The sequence below is a fragment of the Malaclemys terrapin genome, chromosome 10, assembly GCF_027887155.1.
Source record: "Malaclemys terrapin pileata isolate rMalTer1 chromosome 10, rMalTer1.hap1, whole genome shotgun sequence".
NCBI classification, from domain to species: domain Eukaryota; kingdom Metazoa; phylum Chordata; order Testudines; family Emydidae; genus Malaclemys; species Malaclemys terrapin.
The window spans coordinates 65,975,704-65,994,717 of NC_071514.1; the positions used below are offsets into that span (position 1 = coordinate 65,975,704).

The 19,014-nt window shown below is 42.0% G+C and overlaps 1 protein-coding gene across 5 annotated transcripts in view; it reads right to left on the reverse strand.

Moving 5' to 3' along the window:
* Nucleotides 1-19,014, reverse strand: part of MRTFB (myocardin related transcription factor B) — a 172,049-nt gene that overhangs the window by 13,695 nt on the left and 139,340 nt on the right. For 3 of the 5 annotated variants that reach the window (XM_054041865.1, XM_054041867.1, XM_054041866.1), the window contains 5 exons: nt 15,024-15,170; nt 10,417-10,664; nt 5,540-5,693; nt 2,111-3,133; nt 441-596 (listed from right to left, as the gene is read on the reverse strand). In XM_054041865.1, coding sequence (XP_053897840.1) covers nt 441-596; nt 2,111-3,133; nt 5,540-5,693; nt 10,417-10,664; nt 15,024-15,170 — 1,728 coding nt within the window. The remainder of the gene's footprint in view (nt 1-440; nt 597-2,110; nt 3,134-5,539; nt 5,694-10,416; nt 10,665-15,023; nt 15,171-19,014) is intronic. The other 2 variants (XM_054041868.1, XM_054041869.1) reach the window with 1 other exon arrangement.

Below are 19,014 nucleotides of genomic sequence, written 5' to 3' on the forward strand. Positions count from 1 at the left end.
TCCCTGGGGTGGTGTCTTTGTCCGGCCGAGGGAGCAGTGGAAAGTCCCGCCACTGACTGAGCCTGGTCCATTGCCAAGAGGCACTTTCTCGTAGTATGCCCGGTAGACTAAGTAATCTACGGGGAACTGCAACTGTGTCCGAGGTCGCAATAAACCTGGTCAACGTGACTTTGCATCTTACTAGACTCTGTGCTCATTGGGGGTTCTCTTCGGGTCTGCTGGGTCAGCTATCTGCGCAGAGCTGGGACAGCACACCGAGGGAACACACGCACGCAGCCGAGTGATATCAACATAGGAGAAAGCAGAGCACCACACCGGTAGCATCTGACAACATGTCCTAATAGAGCACATAGGTTACCCATGTAGCAAATGGTAACAGAAATGCCTCAAATTACAGTATACAATAATTTCACATTTATATCTCATCAGTAGTCACAAACCTTTCTGATTTGTTGGGCCTGACTGAGCACATACTGGGTGACGGTATTTTGTTTTGATGGTGGACCATGAATCTGTGGTGCTGTCTGAACTAGACCAGAAGATGAAACAGGCGCAGATACTTGTGATGAAGCCTGAATTCCTGCTTGTGACTGAGCCTAAAGACAAATGAAATTTACACAATGACATTTAACATTTTTAGCTATTTACAGTATAGTTATGGCATAATCAATAATCCTCAGTTGTGGTAATTTACAATCAGTCAAGAAGTCACATTGTTTGAATATTGTTTCACTTTCTGATTCCACAGATTCCATTTACAGCCCAATATTTGAGTATGTAAAAGTAAAATAGAAGTCGATGGGAAAACACACAGTTGGACTTGGGAGAAAAGTCCCAATACGCATTTTGCAAACAACAGCATTTGGAGTTATATGTTCTGATCCAGTATAGATCAGAAAAACTGAATAGGATACTTTCTGTACAGTCTGGAAAAACTCCACCACATTCTTGTTGAGACAGACAGCAAATGAAACAGCAATAGCACATGAATATATAGTAAAATATTTGTACACAACTGAGAAACCCCTTTCTATACACCTGTTCCTTGAACCTCAAATGTATGGTAATGTAAATCCCTTCCCTCCCTCCAAAAAAACAACCCCAAAACATTAAGAACTTTACTATGCCAAAGCTAATTCTCCCCCAGCAGAATCCGGGCAGTCTCTATTTCCTAAACATAGTGCACCATCACTGCATGCAGGTATGATAGGGGATACTTTTAAGTCATCAGGTTTTTTTCGTCTTAGCTTGGTAGCCTACTAAAACTAAGTGATGTCACTACTACAAAATCTGAATGAAAGGAGATCAAGGAGACTCCAAAGTTTCCATTCACATTTCAGTAGTACAGAATGTCATGGAGATCAGTTGCACTAGAATCACCTAACTGATTTATATTGTGTAGAGTGGGGTTGCTGGAGCAAAGGGGCTGGATCTCCTGCTTTACTTGAAGGTTAGGGGAGCAAGGAGCAGAGTGGCCCATGTGCAGAAGAGCTATTTGCATATCCAGGAAGGTAGCAGAGGTTCCAAGCAAGGAGATAGGGCTTCCCAAGCTACACTGGCAGGGGAGATCCCAGCATGTGGGAGATATATGGTTGTTGAGGCCAGAATTAATTGATTTAATTAATTGATTAATTGGAAGATAAGTGGGTGTGAGAATTCATTTTATCTGAGGGATGAGCATCAGAACTGATTTTATGTTTGAGGGAAGAACTGATGACTTGTGTGGTGGTGGAAAGTCAGAGTTGATTTATGGGGGGCAGGAGGGAGTGCATGTGGAAAGGGATAGAGGACTGCAGGTACTTGCCTCTTGGGCTAGTAGGCTTAATCCTTGGAAGAATAATTGTCAAGGAAATTTTTCAAAATATCTTTGCTAGAATGCAAAAAGGACTCATCTAGGAAATGCCTGACTATGGGAAAAGAAGCTAACTGAAACAATTGGCACTTGATAGTTTCTACTCAAGTCTAATGCAATCATGAAAAAAGTCAATATTTTTACAATTATTAAGAATATAAACAGCGCTTTTCTACTCTGTATATAAAAAATGAGCAGCATGGCTGACAATCATAATGGGTAATTTAAATGATTAAAGATAGAGAAAACATTTCATACCTGTAGCTGTATATTGCCCACTGGTAGCTGCACTGAAGTGGCTGAATTCGGTCCTTGGATAGACAGTGGGAGTAGCAACTGTGTTGTTCCGTGGGTAGTTAGTAAAGCTTGAGGCTGGGCAACAACTGCAGTTTGTGGCTGCCTCTGTGAACTCACATAGAATTGAGAGATTACATTCTGTGGTTCAGCTTTGGCCAAAGGAATCTCCTGTTTGATAACAACAGCCTTTTTAGCAACTAGGTTCTGGCCACCAGTAGACACTGGCTGTCCTAAAGAATGGCTGGCTACAGATACTGGTTGCCTTGGACTAGAGCAATCAGTGAGAGTATTTTCATTTTTGATAGCAGCATTTAATTGTTTCTGATCCAGCGTAGTTACGGAGTTAACAGGAGTCTGGGATTGCTGCTGCTGCTGACCCCGTTTTTCAACCTCCAGTTGCATTTTCAGCACTTCCACAAGTTTCTGTTCTTGTTCCAGCTTCCTTTTGAGCTCTTCAATCTGCTTCTCTTTTTCTTGAAGCTTGCGGTCCTTTTCTGCTGCATCAAGCTCCATGCCTGAAATGCTTCCACTGGCATGACTCAGACTGTCTTCATTCACAGTCACTCTTAGAGGTGAAGTGCTTAAGAACTGGGATGGTGACATCATGCTCATCATTTCTGTGAAAGTATCTGTCATGTTTGTGTCATCTGTGCTCAGACTTGATTGTTCTGAAGGAGATGGTGAAATGGGCAAAGGGGAGCTAATGCTTTCAGTATGTGCTAATTTGAAGCCAGTTCCAGCAGACGATGTTTCTGAAGGGAAGCTCCCCACTGATTTATTTAATGTTGTAACAGGGAATGCCACAGTTACCTCGCCCGTGTTACTGATGACACCAGTAGAAGTGGTTATTGCAACCACTTTATTGGTATTGACACCATTATTATTATTAAGATCTTGGTAGGGTTTTAAACGCTCAATAAGATCTGTTTTAGTTCCAGACACTGGCAATCCCCTTAATTTCAATTCCATCTTCAGTTCAGCTACCTGAGGATAAAATAAGACTTAGTATTCAAAACCAAACCAAACCAGCATGTTGTTTTATTTGCATTGCATTTTGCTAAAAGCATATTCAGCATATTCACTAATCATTATGCACTGGTCTTTTGTGGGCAAAAGAGATTCTTTATAGCAACATTTATGTAAAAAACATATCTATATGAACAAGTTCCTTTTGGTGGAAAGCCCTATTACATTGCTATATAATGGACAAACATTTCAGATAGCACTGTAAGCACACTGCATATTTCTTTAACACAAACAAGACTCATCTGGGAAATACGAAAGTACATCATCTCTTCATTTTGGACTGAAAACTTCTGAAACAAATCTATGGTATCTGACAAATGTGCACATTAAAGCACCGAATACACAAAATTTGGCATGTTGAGTCACTTTCTTATGCCAGCATGAGACAAGATTATGGGACCTATTGTATCAGAAATTTATCAGGAGGATTGGATGACTCAGTGCATTAGTCACCTTTAGTTAGAAATTGACCAATTATTACCATATGTCATCTGGGTTTCTTTCACAAGAATGAAAAGCATAAGCAATTTAGCTATCTAACTTCTGGTGGAGAGAGCCTGGATTTTCCAGTCAAATAAGTATACTGACATACTCACTGGGGGTGAACTACGGACAGAAGGGGTATGTTACAGTATGTGTTTTATGTAATTCTTTCCACCAAAATTTTGATTTAAAAATAAATGGTTACTTACCCTACAGTAGCTGTGGTTCTTTGAGATGTGTTGTTGACATGATTCCACTCTTGGTGCACATGTATCTCATGTGCAAAAAACCATGTTCTTTTGGCTAACAGTGTCTGTTAGGGCCACACCTGCACTCTAAGTGCCCCCAACCAAGAATATACAGGGCCAAGTAGACCCACCTGTCCTTCAGTTCCTTCACCAATGCCATAGGAGTAGAACTCTATATTTGCAGGAAAATACGATGGGGTGTGGAATCTGTGTGGACAACACGACTCAAAGAACCACAGTTACTATAAGCTAAGTTACCATTCTTTCTGTGAGTGACTGTGCTCACAGGTTCCTCTCTTGGTGACTAACAAGCAGTTGTTTGGTTGCATGGAGGTAGGTACTAGGAATCCTACTTAAAAAATACTGCAGGAGAACCCTAGAAAAACTGCCTCCAATTTCTGGAAGCCTGTGTTAAAGAATAGCATCTTGTAAATGTGTACAGCGAACCCCGTGTAGCTGCTCAACATATTTCAGATACAGGAATATTCCTCCCCTAATGCAATGCGCTCTAATGTAGCTTGATGGATCTACTCTGGCTAGTTCATAACATGGCTTATACAGCTGGAGACCGATTTGGATAACTTCTGTGAGGATAGTTTGCCCCTTAATTCAATCAGCAAAGACCATAAATAGTTAGGGCATGTTCTTGAATCATTTTGTTCTCAGTAAAAAGACCGTGCCCTTGCTACATCAAGTGTATGAGACTTAGCTTTCCTGGGATCGAGTGAGATTTAAGAAAGAAAACCAGGAGATGAATAGATTGGTTTATATGGAATCTAAAAGAACTTTAGGTAGAAACTTGGGGTGACATCTAAGAGTACCCCTATTTTTATGAAATACTCTGTATAGAGGATCTGTCATGAGGGCCTGAATCTGCTCTACTCTTCAAGCCAGAAAGGCAAGGCAGTATTCATTGACAGCTGGTATAGGAATCAGATTACTAAGGGCTCGAAGGGGGGACTCATCAACCTTAATATTATATAGATGGCCCAAGACAAAGGAAATTCCTGAACTGGGGGAAAAATATGCACGAGGTATTTCAAGAATATAGCCACTATGGGGTGGGGAAAAAAGTTTGGTCCTGGATTGGGGAATGATGAGCAGATATTGCTGCTCTATGGACATTTATACAACTGATGGACAATCCAGATTGTTTCAGAGATAGCAAATAGTCCAGCATTACTGAAATTGGTAATGTTAAAGGAGACGACTGGTGCTGGGACGCCAAACAGAAAACCCTGTTCCATTTTGCTTTGTACTTTAAGTCTAATTGAAGATTTCCCTGCTCCGAAGCAGAATGTTCCGAACCTCAACTGAACAGCTTCCTCTTTTTCATTCTCCCAGGCAAGCCTTCATATACTGAACAGATAAAGTATGCAAATAATCTATTCTATGTTCTTTTCTTATTTGAAGTAGAGAAGTGTTGTAAGGATTAGATAAAATTTATTAAATGCTCTGGACAAGAAAGGAGCTTCTTAGAAACTGGAGGGGGAAAAAACTAAATAAAAGCAAAAAATCTAGGTTGGTAGTAAATGAAAATGACAAAAACATTTCTATAAAAATGTCAGTAACAATTTGCAAGTTATAACCTTTGCTGATATTTGCACATAGACAAATCCCTCTTCATGTTTACCTTCAGGTCATCCAAGCTTGAAGGAAGAGGTCCTGGTTTTCTGCTGGGAATATTACTGTTCTGTCTTGGTGTGCAGGCTACTGGCGTAGGTGTGCTGTTGCTCAAAGTAGTCAGTGGTATATTCCCGTTGTTGTTCTGTTTGTCACTGAGAGGTCTGCAAGTAAAAAAGCATAAAAATATGAGTGCTAGCTATTATGTTATTTACTTTTAAGAAGCGGTAGTACTGAATTTAAAATTTATCCTCTTAATGGCAGAAAATTGACTTTTCCTCAGATGCATAATTAACACAGCTGGACTCATTAAATATTTTAGATGATTCTTGAATTGCTTGCAGAGGAAAAGTTTGCTGTGGAAAATATATTGGTATTTTATGTAGCGTACAGTTAGTATTACAAGTTTATGTTTAATCACTTTTATTACACTACTAAAATATTAAGGAAATCTTGCCTCTAAAAAGACAACAGGATTTATACAACCCAAGTTGTCTTTGTTTCAAATATTGTACTATTTTTTCTATTAACGCAAGAACACCACAATCAGATATCAAAAACACAGGAAGAAATATTGAAATTAACCAAGCTTCTGCTGACTAGTGCAATAAACTAGGTAAATAGAGTGACATACATTATTATAAAAGCTTTTTTCATATGCAGATTTACATATTTAGAATTAATTAAAGAACCTTTGGAGTGTGATAATTGTTTGAGATATATGTGAACAAATAGGGGAGCCAAGAAGAAGAGTTTGCACCCCTATTTATCTAAGTGAATTGCACACTAACATTTCAATCTCTTCCCTATCACAAAAGCTAAAACTAACATTTTCAAACTAGATACCTAAAATTAAGCACCTAAGTCCATATGTAGACACCTAAGTAAGAGTGGAATGATTTTCAGAGGAATTGAATATGCGCATCTCCCTGTGAATTCATTGGACACTACACATTCAGTTCTTTTGGGGGAAAACAGGTTTTATCTATGTGCTTAAATATGGGGTTAGGTGTCTAACTTTAGATATATAACATTGGAAGTTTTGGCATAATTTTTTCATCTGCCAAACTGGTTTTGCTTTGCAAGAAACCTGGCCAGTCATTCTCAGAAAACAAAACTTATTCATGTTAATTAATTGGTTGGATTTATTGGTCAAGCATGGATTCCTAAATTTTTATAATGAAACTACATCATATGGCCACAGAGCCTGCCTTTTACTGACTTTGTATCTGTGATTACAACTTCCCTGGATAAATAATATCATGCCAGGAAAATGCACATTTTGTTAGAGACATTTGAACTTATTGTTCAAATGCAAATTGTACCTTGCTGACAAGGCAGAGTAAGTATTTTATAATAAATATCCAAAAGATTATGGTAGGTTAATCTTTAATTTTGTTATTTTCAAAAAAGATCAGATCAGTGAGTGGATCTTTGTGTCAAAAATCCTAATATGTTTAGCAGTCACTGAAATTCCAGACTTCCACCTCATCTTTCTGAACAGCTGCACTTTTCTTTCCTGGTTTGTATAATTATGCCCTTACTGGCATTTCTAAGCAACAATGTATAGCTCGTAATATCGCAAGGGTCTTTTAAAGTGGGGTTAGCAAGATTTTTTTTAATGTTTCTCTGTGTTATGTAGAATAATACTTACTAGGTAAGAAAAAACAGTTACACTGGACATGTGCAAGCACTCGAAGAAGAGAAAACGGTTACTGACCTTTTGTAACTGTTATTCTTCTAGATGTGTTGCACATGTCCATTTCAACGTAGGTGTGGCACGCCCTGAGCACAGTTGCCTGAATTTTTTTCTTTAGTGGTACCCATTGGGTCGGCTCTAACACCTCCTGTTGCTGTGCGCTCATAGTGTGGGAATAAGGGGCCCTGCTGAGCTCGCACCCTTTCAGTTTCTTCTCATGGACCACTCCAAGAGAGGGGACAGCAGGCAGGTCTTGGAATGGAAGTGCAATACATCTAGAAGAATAACAGTTACAAAAGGTTAGTAACTGTTTTTTCTTCTTCGAGTGCTTGCACATATCCATTCCAATGTAGGTGATTCACAAACAGTTGCACAGGAGATGGGCTTGAAGCTTAAGGGCAAGCTGACTGCAACACTGTGTGGCCAAAGTAGGCATCATCTCTGGCTTGTTGAGTGATGGCATAGCATGCTGAGAACGTGTGCACGAGGACCAGGTCGCAGCACTGCAGCTATCTCGAATAGAAACTTGAGCTAGAAAAGCTGCCAAAGGGGCCTGAGACCAAGTGGAATGAGCAGTCAGGTTCGGCAGAGGGGAGACCCCCCAGAGGTCATAACATGCCCGGATACATGGCATGATCCAAGATGAAATCCTCTGAGCAGGGATGGGGAGCCCCTTCATGCTCTTAGCTATCGCTATGAAGAACTGCGATGATCTACAGAACTGTTTGGTCTTCTGAATATAGAATGCCAGAGCCATCTGCCATCCAAGGAAAGCAGACATTGTTCTTCCCTATCTGTGTGTGGCTTAGGATAGAATAGTGGTAGAAAAATCAATTGGTTGCAGTGGAATTGAGAAGCCACTTTCATGAGGAACTTTGGATGCATGCGTAGCTGCACTTTATCTTTGAAGAAGATTGTATACGAGTAGGGCTCCATATTGGCCCTGGAGGTCACAGAAGTTATGGATTCCGTGACTTTCTGTGACCTCCATGACTTCTGAGGCAGCCAGTGTGGCTGACCTCAGGACTGCCCAAGCAACTGGCTCCATGGCCATCCGCACTGGCCACTGCTGGAACGGTGCCGCAGCCAGCCATTTGGGTGGCCCCGCAGCCAGCGGTCCCAGGGTGGCTGGAGCAGCTGTTGTCGGCAGCCCCCAGGCAGCCAGAGCAGCTGCTGCTCAGTGGCCCCTGGCAGCTAGTGCTGCTGGCACCCCTCTCCCCAAGATTTAGTCAGGGGTATTTATAGTAAAAGTCATGGACCGGTCACAGGCTGTGAATTTTTGTTTATTGCCCATGACCGGTCCATGACTTTTACTAAAAATCGTAGCCTTAGATATATATGAGGGTTCTGAGGTGAGGGCGTGGATCTCTGAAACTCTCCTGAATGATGTAATGGCCACCAGAAAGGCCACCTTCCAAGAGAGATCCAACACTGAGCCTGTCTCTAGTTTCAACAGGACAAGGTTTAGGTCCCAGGGGGAGGATAGGAATTGGTTCCTTTATCTGAGGGAATACCCTCTCCAGGCCTTTGAGAAAACGAATTACCATTTCATGTGAGAAAACCGACCTACTGTCAACCTTAGGACGAAAGACTGAAATGGCCACCAGGTGGACCATGACTGAAGAAAAGGCCATGCCTGGCTGCTTTAAAAGCAGAAGGTATTCCAGAATGAGCGGCAATGAGGACTGCATAGTCAGAACTCCATGCTGGGAAGACCAGATGGAGAATCATTTCCACTTTTCCAGGTACATCACCCTAGTGGAGGGTTTTCTACTGCCCAGTAGGACTCTATGAACCTGCTCTGAGCAAGCTTGTTCTTCGGGGTTCAGCCATGAAGGTTCCAGGCCATCAGATGAAGAGAGCTAAGGTTTGGGTGGAGCAGCTGGCCATGGTCCTGTGTGATCATGTCCAGACCTGAGCAACGAGGGAAGTTCCAGCAACCATCATAGGTGGTACGAAGGAACTGAAAGGGCATGGCAAGGCCCCTTATACCGGCGCTATGAGCGTGCGGCACCAGAGACACTAGAGCCAAGCCGACAGATACCAGAGCTAAGGGAAAAAATTCCGGCAACTGTGCTCAGGGTGTGCACACACCTACATTGGAATGAACATGTGCAAGCACTCAAAGAACAAACTGCTATTACAGCATACAGGGCTAAGCTTGCTGTATTAATATCAGTTTAAAATGGATTTTAATTAAAATTCCCTGCACTTTCTTTGTTCAATTTGATTCAAGATAAAAATATTTTTGTGATGTCTCTACATGTAAGAGAATGAGCAGCGGATATCACACAGCACATCACTGCTTCCAAAGATAGGATACATGGCAATTATACAAATGTCATTTGTTACTCTCAGATTATACTTTTTAGTTATTTACTATCAGTTGTTAAGAAAGGCTGGAAACAGAATGCTACATTGCTGTAAATTAGATTCTCTCCCTCATGGGCATATTGGGGATTAATGATGTTTGTGAGTCACTCATATACTATGGTGAGGGGAGAAAGGGAGGAGTGTAAAAAGTACCTAGACAGGATTTTAGGCCCAAATTTTAATCTCCCTATCGCAGCTTACAAAGCCCAACATTCCTTCTTATCCAAAAGTCTCTCAGCCCCTCCAAAATGCCCCAAACAGCAACAAAAACACTGTGATAGCAATAGCAAAATGTGCATAGAGGTCGTGTTCTGTCTCTGATCTGCCTGCTTGTGTCATAACGTGTACAGGCAGGGTGTTGAAAGTTACAAGCATTCATAAGAGATCACGATTCTTGTGAATGTAAATAACATGCTTGATTAGAAAAATATAGCAGACAAATAAAGGGGCTGCTGTGCTTGCAATGTCCATAGAGCAAAATTAAGCCAGTAGGTCCAGTTATAGGTTTATCAGACTTTACTGTCCCTTCAATAAATCAAAACTACAGTCTCATCACTATGTGTGCTGCTAAGAGATGCAGAGAATTGGAGACTGAGGAATAGGTAGTACAGAGGGTATGTGCACTGACCTACCTTTAAATATAACCACCTCAAATCATGATAAGTCACCATCATCCCCTAATACAGGGTTGGTGCCTAACATGTATAATTTAACCTTAAAATACAAATTCTACATTTGCTGTATATTTTTTCCTTATTTAAGAAAAAAGCAAATCGATCCCGTTAAAGGAAAAAAACGGACAAAGTTTCACATACTTGAGCGGTGCAGGTAGAATGGTCTGGTAGTTGTAGTGTTGTTGCTGTTGGCTCAGGATCTGCAGCTGCAAAAAAAGCTGCTGTTGCTGTAGTAAACGAGCGTAATTGGAGTCCATCTGTGGCTCGTTCTTCTCACCTTTCTGATCAGGTGGGATATATTGATGATACTTCAACTTCTTCACCCTCGGCTTAGGTTCTTTACATTTCTTGCTCCGATGCTTGTCGTTTGGGTTCTTGGGGTGGCTTTGCTGTTTAGAGACAAAGTTAGAAAAAATGATAAAATAAAACAGCTATTACACAGACATCTTTACAAAGCAATTGGATGAAAAATGAAGTTGAGGCATAAAGGAACACGTCGGTTATGAAAAATGAGATGGCAAGAAATACTGTTGTCCACTATAGTAATCAGCTCAGCTTGTGGCCATTTGGAATTGAAAATACAATAGAACCTCAGAGTTACGAACTGACCAGTTAACCACACACCTCATTTGGAACCCGAAGCGTTCAATCAGGCAGCAGAGACCAAAAAGAACCCCAAATACTGTACAGCACACTACAGTACTGCACAGTACAGCACAGTACTGTGTTAAATGTAAACTTCTAAAAAAATAAAGGGAAAATTAAAAAAAATATTTGCTAAGGTAAAGAAATTTTCTGTGCTTGTTTCATTTAAATTAAGATGGTTAAAAGCAGAATTTTTCTTCTGCATAGTAAATGTAAAATTATGTACAAAAAACTGCATTCAAAAACAAAACAATTGTAGAGCCTGCAAATCCACTCAGTCCTACTTCTTGTTCAGCCAATCGCTCAGACAAACAAGTATGTTTACATTTGCAGGAGACAACGCTGCTCGCTTCTTGTTTACAATGTCACCTGAAAGTGAGAACAGGCATTTGCATGGCACTGTTGTAAACGGGGTCACAAGATATTTATGTGTCAGATGCGCAAAAGATTCGTATGTCCCTTCATTCTTCAACCACCATTCCAGGGGACATTCGTCCATGCTGATGACAGGTTCTGCTTGATAACAATCCAAAGCAGTGTAGACCGACGCATGTTCATTTTAATTTTCTGAGTCAGATGCCACCAGCAGAAGGCTGATTTTCTTTTTTGGTGGTTTGGGTTCTGTAGTTTCCGCATCGGAGCGTTGCTCTTTTAAGACTTCAGAAAGCATGATCCACACCTTCAGATTCTTAAACCTTGGGTCAAGTGCTGTAGTTATCTTTAGAAATCTCACATTGGTACCTTCTTTGTGTTCTGTGAAATCTGCAGTGAAAGTGTTCTTAAAATGAACAACATGTACTAGGTCATCATCTGAGACTGCTATAACATGAAATATATGGCAGAATGTGGGTAAAACAGCAGGGGACATACAATTCTCCCCCAAGGAGTTCAGTCAGAAATTTAATTAACGCATTTTTTTTTTAACAAGCATCATCAGCATGGAAGCATGTCCTCTGGAATGGTGGCCGAAGCATGAAGGGGCATATGAATTTTTAGCATATCTGGCACGTAAATACCTGTAGCAATGCCAGCTACAAAAGTGCCATGCAATGCCTGTTCTCACTTTCTGGTACCATTGTAAATAAGGAGGGCAGCATTATCTCTTGTACATGTAAACAAACTTGTTTGTCTTAGCGATTGACTGAACAAGAAGTAGGACGGAGTGGACTTGTAGGCTCTGAAGTTTTACTTTGTTTTGTTTTTAAGTGCAGTTATGTAATTTAAAACAAAATCTACATTTGTAAGTTGCACTTTCATGACAGAGATTGCACTACAGTACTTGAATGAGGTGAATTGAAAAATACTATTTCTTTTGTTTATCGTTTTTAGTGAAAATATTTGTAATAAAATAATATACACTTTGATTTCAATTACAACACAGACTACAATATATATGAAAATGTAGAAAAACATCCAAAATATTTAATACATGTCAATTGGTATTCTATTGTTTAACAGTGCAATTAAAACTGCGATTAATTGTGATTAATTTTTTTTAATTGCGATTAATTTTTTTGAGTTAATCGCATGAGTTAACTGTGATTCTCCCAGTGGTTCTCTGAAGACGTTCACACAATGCACAGTCATCTTGTGGAACTCCTTGCCTGAGGAGGCTGTGAAGGCTAGGACTATAACAGCGTTTAAAAGAGAACTGGATAGATTCATGGAGGTTAAGTCTGTTAATGGATATTAGCCAGGATGGGTAAGGAAGGGTGCCCCTAGCCTCCATTTGTTGGAGGGTGGAGATGGATGGCAGAAGAGAGATCACTTGATCATTGCCAGTTGGGTTCACTCCCTCTGGGGCACCTGGCATTGGCCACTGTCAGTAGACAGGATACTGGGCGAGATGGACTTTTGGTCTGACCCAGTATGGCCATTCTTATGATTAATTGACAGACCTTATATATATAAACATAAACTGTGTTTCTAAGGTGCTTAGTTAGTATAACTACAAACTAAACTTACAGTTGTCACCACTGATTGAAATGCTGTTTCTCAATTATCCTACGGAAATGCCTCATAAAATTACTTTATCTCAGCTGGCAAGGGATGCCCTAATCTTCATTCTTTGGAGATTACTGATCCAGTTGGCAGCACACCAAACCTGGCTGAGGCGGATATTTGCTGATATTTCTTCCTCATAACAGTATGCAAAATGTGATTCTGGAATAAAACATATCCACAGATATCCTGGGATATAATTTTTATTTTTACCTCAAGGAAGCTCATCTCTGAGGAGAGAACTAAAACAAATTCCAAGTCTCCAAGCAGGGTTGAGATGCAATTGGGAGTATGCAGTATACAAAGTGTTCAAAAGAATCAGTAATTATCAGTGCCTGGTTTGGAGGACTGCTCCAAAGAGCACATGACTTGGGAATATTACTAACTGTTCCCCTTTCATTTAAATTTAGGAGATGGATTTCTGAACATCTTTAATTATTTGCAGTTGGATTCATACTTCTTAAAATAGGTTTATTTTCTGTATTTCAAGCCTGAACAGTAACTAAGAAACAAATGAGAACATGAACGTATGCAAGTCTATGAATCCCAAAAGTAGGGTTTACATACAGATTGTTTCAGCTATACCCCTACTGGAGGGTCCTTGTGCCCCCAATAACAAACTTCCTTTTGGACAGGGCACTCTTTAAGTGAACTCTTGGAAGCTATTTCCAGTGAAAAACTGGAGACAGATATACAGCACAAAAATTCTGAAAGGGGAAAATCTGTGTTGACATATGTGCACTAATGATCAGTGACCAGGATGTGGACGGTCATCCCCAATGGTTAGAACAGATCCAGGAGTTGGTCCTGATGGTTAGAGCAGGAGTCCGTAGTCAGGAATCGGAACCAAGGGTCAGAACCAGTGTCAGAGGCCATACACCAGAGAAAAGGTTCAAAACCAAAGTCAGTAACTGGAGCCAAGTGTCAGGACCAGGTTATCTGGAGCGAGGCAAGTCTGGAGACAAAAGTGGGAACTTGGCTGGAAACAAGTAGGCACTGGACCTATTGCAGCCATGGGAAAATGCTTTGAGTGGCTGCTGAACTGCTGCTACTACTAGGCTTAAGAGCCAGTCTGTGGACTCTTCCAACCAATCAGGCAGTGTAGCCAAGCAGGCACCCTACTACAGGCTGGCTGCACTCAGCCTGGTTGCCCGGAGACTGGCTCTGCTACTGGCCCTGATTCCTGACAATCATGCATTTTGGGGTGTTTGAAGTTGTTAAGGTTTTGCATTATAAGTGAGTTGGTGAATGAATTTCAGTGAATATCCTCGAAATGTACACCAGTATAATACAACAACACAGCACATCCCTTATAAAAGTATATGACAGTGAAGTTCATCCTGATGTGTAGGGTGTCTATAATGCCTTCCACAACACCTTCAGAGGCTCCAAGAGGGGAGAACTGTAGACCTTTACACACAGGGACATCTAAATTTGTGCAAAAGTTCCATGCTAGCTCCAAATACATTAGTGCAGAAGGGGCTACTATGAACTGGCCTATAGGATTCTCACTTATGAGGATCCGGTGATCTAAAACCACCACAAGGCAGCATGGCGGCACAATCCAGTCCACAGGCTTCGAAAATAGCTGGGGAGAGAATGCACTGCAGCCCTATGGCCTGTTTGTGGGTCGGGGTGTGAATGCAATTTCCTTGTTCCCATTTAGTCCCCCAAGCAAAGCCAGAATAGCTGGACTCTGTGTTGGGAGGGATGAATTTCACCAATAAAAAATACAAAGTATCAAGGCAATTTGGCAAGTACTTGCAGTCTTTGTCTCAGTTTTGCATTTTCTTTTGTACTTCAAACGTAGTATGAATCCTATGACATGATTGAGTGTGCAGAATTTTGCCGGGTCTATCTACAACTACAATATATGGATGGCTCGTAAGCATTTTGCAGAGCCTGCAAATTATGAATGGCAAATCTAACACAGTATGCCAGTTTTCAGTTGACTTCACTGTATATTCAACTGAACACTGCAGGATATTTTATATACATAGATCAAAGCACTATAACACTATGATATATTCAATTTCATTATATACAGGATTCGAGAGAGCAGATTTAAAGCAAAGACATCAAATGCCTTCATTATAACCTACCTTTACCAAAGTTGGCCCAGGCTTTGCTGCAGATAGAGTATTTGTGGTCAGAGTGGTAGTAGTAGTTGTAGAGTGTGTAGTGTGCTGCTCAGTGGTGGGGGCAGGCTTTAGGAATTCAGGGACTGCAGAGGTTAATGAGAGATACTGCTGAAAAACAAAGAAACATTCATTAAAATCCAGCACCTGAACACTTCCAGAACACATCACAAAAACATGTAAAAAAATAAATAAAACAAAGTATGACCAATTCACACACACACACAGAATTAAAGATATTGGAAAAAGATTAACTAGGCCATCTAGTCCTTTCCCCAGCCAAAGCAGGATTGTTGATGTATTATATATTTAGTGAATTCTTAGTCTAGATTTACACATCTCTAATGATGGGATTTTCCGCTGCTTCCCTTCAGAGAATATTCTACAGTCTTGGGACTTTCTCCAGCTCTCACTGAAGGTAACAGCAAAAGATCAAGCCTTTATATACAGTACTATAAATGTCACTGTCTGGAAGTTTTGCCTGATATTCAGCCTAAATTTTCGCCCTCTTAGTTTCATCCCGTTCCCCCGGATTCATATTCCTTGTAACATGATAAATAATTATTTTCCTTCCTTTGCACAGCCGTTGTCTCCCAGCCAGGCTCTACAAAATGCCATCCACCTGCATCAACGGGTGCGGGAACTTGATGGGGCCAGTTGTGAAAGGGGCAGTCCTAGGGAGGCACTCGCCAAGGGACAATAGGTATTTCCTCCCCCTGGGAGTTTCTGGCACACATTGGCCAGCTGGGGGAGATAGGTACTGACTGGCCAGCATTCTCCAGCTCCCAGGATTTAGCCCAGCACAGGTGCCAACTGTTCCAGAAGCTTTGCTGGGGAATAGTGGGCTTGGGAGTGCAGCTCCCGTGGAGGAAGGATGTGCTCAGTCTTCACAGGAAGGGAGATCAAGTGAGGATCAATGACTTGACAGAAGAGTCACATGAGGAGGAGAGCAGCTGGGCGGGAGTCAGGACTTCAGCAGGGACAGTTCACTTTGCAGATGGTGGTGAGTCAGAGGAATGCATTCCTCCCAAATGAGGTCCTGAACCCTCATACAGGAGGTCTAGGTCACAGATTCAGGCTCTGTGTTTGCAGAAAGTGAGGGTCCAAGCCTCACTGAAATGGACAAGGATGACGCAGCATGGGTGAGTGAGCCAGTGCCTCACTCCCATAACCTGCCGAAAGTCCAACAGGCATCCTTAGGATGTGGTGGTGGGTCCCCAGAGGCTCATGGATACTGATGGGGAGGACTGTGAATCTTGGAACTCGGGGCAAGGGTGATAGCTCTGGTCCCTCCTCCCTTGGACACCCACTCCAATGGATATGGGGTGACCGGTAAAATCACTGGCATTAGTGGCCCATAGGTTGGGCAGCCTGCCTGACAAGTGTGGGCCACTCTCAGAGGAGGAGGTGACACTCACAAGTTTGGGGGAGGGGAGCATAATATCCCACAAAGGAAACCGAGCAACTAGGGAGCTGCCCCCTGCATCAGGTAGCATTATTCCTAATGAAACATAGGCAGGTGACACAGCAGCTAAAGCCCTACAGGTTATGTGGGAACCAGTCACCTACTCGGGAATCATCTGTCTAAAGGGCTTAAAGAAAAGGTTGGAAAGGGAATTTGTGAATTTATTTACCTTGCTGTTCAGGGGAGAGCAGACAGAGGAGGGGGCAAATAACATATAAAAAAAAAGGTGAGGACAAACTCTGCAGACCTAAGGTGACAAACTCTTGAACTAGTTGGCAGCCTTCCACATTTATGTGAGTATAATTTGCGTGGGGAGCTCCAAGAGGTGTCTCTCTCCTTCTTCAAATCTGAGGAGTTAATAGCGATGGCTTATGCTACATGTGATGGGGTAGCATGATTAAGGTATGACAGAGAATTTAGGCAGAGGAGCCTGATTTACCCTGGGGTAAAACAGACCAGGCACTTTTGGCTGGAGGTATGATTCCTTATCGCCCTGCCTAGCTGGCATTCACAGACAGCGAGTTGTTAGTGCCAAAACCTCATTTTCAAAATATGGGTATAAAAGCCAATGTGTACTTTGCATTAATGACGGGAAATATTTTCATACCCAGGCAGGTACAAACACTGCTGTAGGCACAGCACACTCTCCTGTTTCGGGGGTAAAGGGCAGTTCCAACAAGGTTGCAGGAAAGGGGGTTTTCCAGGTCCCAGTACCTCAGGAGTTACTACAGGCAGAGGTAGTAATAATGGAACAGGCTCCTTCTCAATTAAGATACAGGGCTATGGAATTTGTTATTGAACTATCCTGGGGGAAAAAAAGACATAGCTTGTTTATGGAACGGATTTTGGTGTACATCTGTCAGCTGGAAGTGCTGACATACTGCTACAGCATGAGTAGACATGGACCGGGCAGGTGTTATGACTCTAGGCAGCATAGCTGGGTGGGAAATGACCAAGCTAGTCAGTGGTGGCCCCTGTGACTGGTTCCTAGGATAGTTAAGAGAATAAAATGAAAGGTTCCCAGAGGTAAAAGACCTGGGATTTCAGTGATGGGTGTTGGGCTCAGGTTGAGACCCTGCGTCCTTCGTGGGCTGAGGTCAGACTATGGCCCTTGTAAGCTAAGGTCCCCACCCTGCTGCACCCTCTGTCCCCCTTGCACCAGGGAGGGTGCTAGGACTCAGAGAGAGCTGAGTCCTGGTGTATAGGCTGAGGGGAGCCTACCCACATTATGGGTTATATGGTAAGGAGCCCTGTAACTCCTGCACTGGAACCAATTACATGCCTGGGTAGCACCCCTCCCCTGTGTTAAAGTTTCATAAAAGTTGGGGTCTGCCGCTTAATTCCATGCATGTGTCTATCCTCATTTTACCACTGTGTCCATATCAATTAGTTTTTATAACCTTTGCAGACCTCAGTCTCAGTTCTTTAAATTCCCTCCAGTTTGTTTACAACTAAAAGGGACACTGGGACACCATCAACTTGAAATGTAGTTCATTTCACAAAATAAGAAAGGTAGTTCTGAGGTATTATATCTACCCTGAATCTCTCTGCCAATTCTTGTGGGGTGACAGACTGACAATTTCCTACAATATACTGAATGAACCTTACTGAATTAAGTTAAACCTTATTGAATCAGGATTAATACCTTTGGGGTACATTGTATTAAGAATACAAAGTGTATGTGTTATTATGGCATTGTATGTATTTCTCTAGTAGAGAGGGAGATGCAGAGGTGATGATTTTCTAATGTGCCGGGGGGTGCTCCCCCCGGTTCTGCCCCAGGACCTGCCCCCACTCCACCTCTGCCAATCCCCCACCTCCGCCCAGCCTCTTCCCACCCCATTCTGCCCCCTCCCTCAAGTGCACTCCGCCCTCACTCCCCCCCCCCACGCCTCCTGCATGCTGCGGAACAGCTGATGGGGGGAGCCTGCCTGTGGGTGCTCAGCACCCACCATTTTTTTGTTCTGTGGGTGCTCCAGCCCAGGGCATGTAGTCAGCACCTATGGGGAGATGCTAATGTACTTCCTCTGCTATCAGCCCTTTGAAGCCACCCACTGGAAAGGTGCACATTTATTAATTCAAATTACATTCTCCAGGGACCAACGGACAAAGAAAGGGATTTTAAATAAATAGCCTGGTTTTAGAATGGGCCTTGGGCTCAGACATTCTCAGTGTGTGGTTGGAAGGGACTGGGTACTTGTTCTGAGCTGAAGCTGTGATGAATAGGTAACCACAAGGGCTCCCCTTGGGTAGAGCTGAAGGACTGCTCCTGCCAGAGTCCATGTTAAGGTTAATTCTGGTAAGCTTATTAGCATATATACAGGTTTTTCATTTTTAACATGTTTTTCTGTAAAGCTTTTTACCTTAAGAATAAAGTAGGCTTGATTAGGAAGTGCTGTGTGGTAACATATCTACGTTTTTTCTAGAGAAGGAGGTTACCTGTGAACAATATACTTGTAAAAAAGCTAAAATAAAACGTATTTTGAGTAA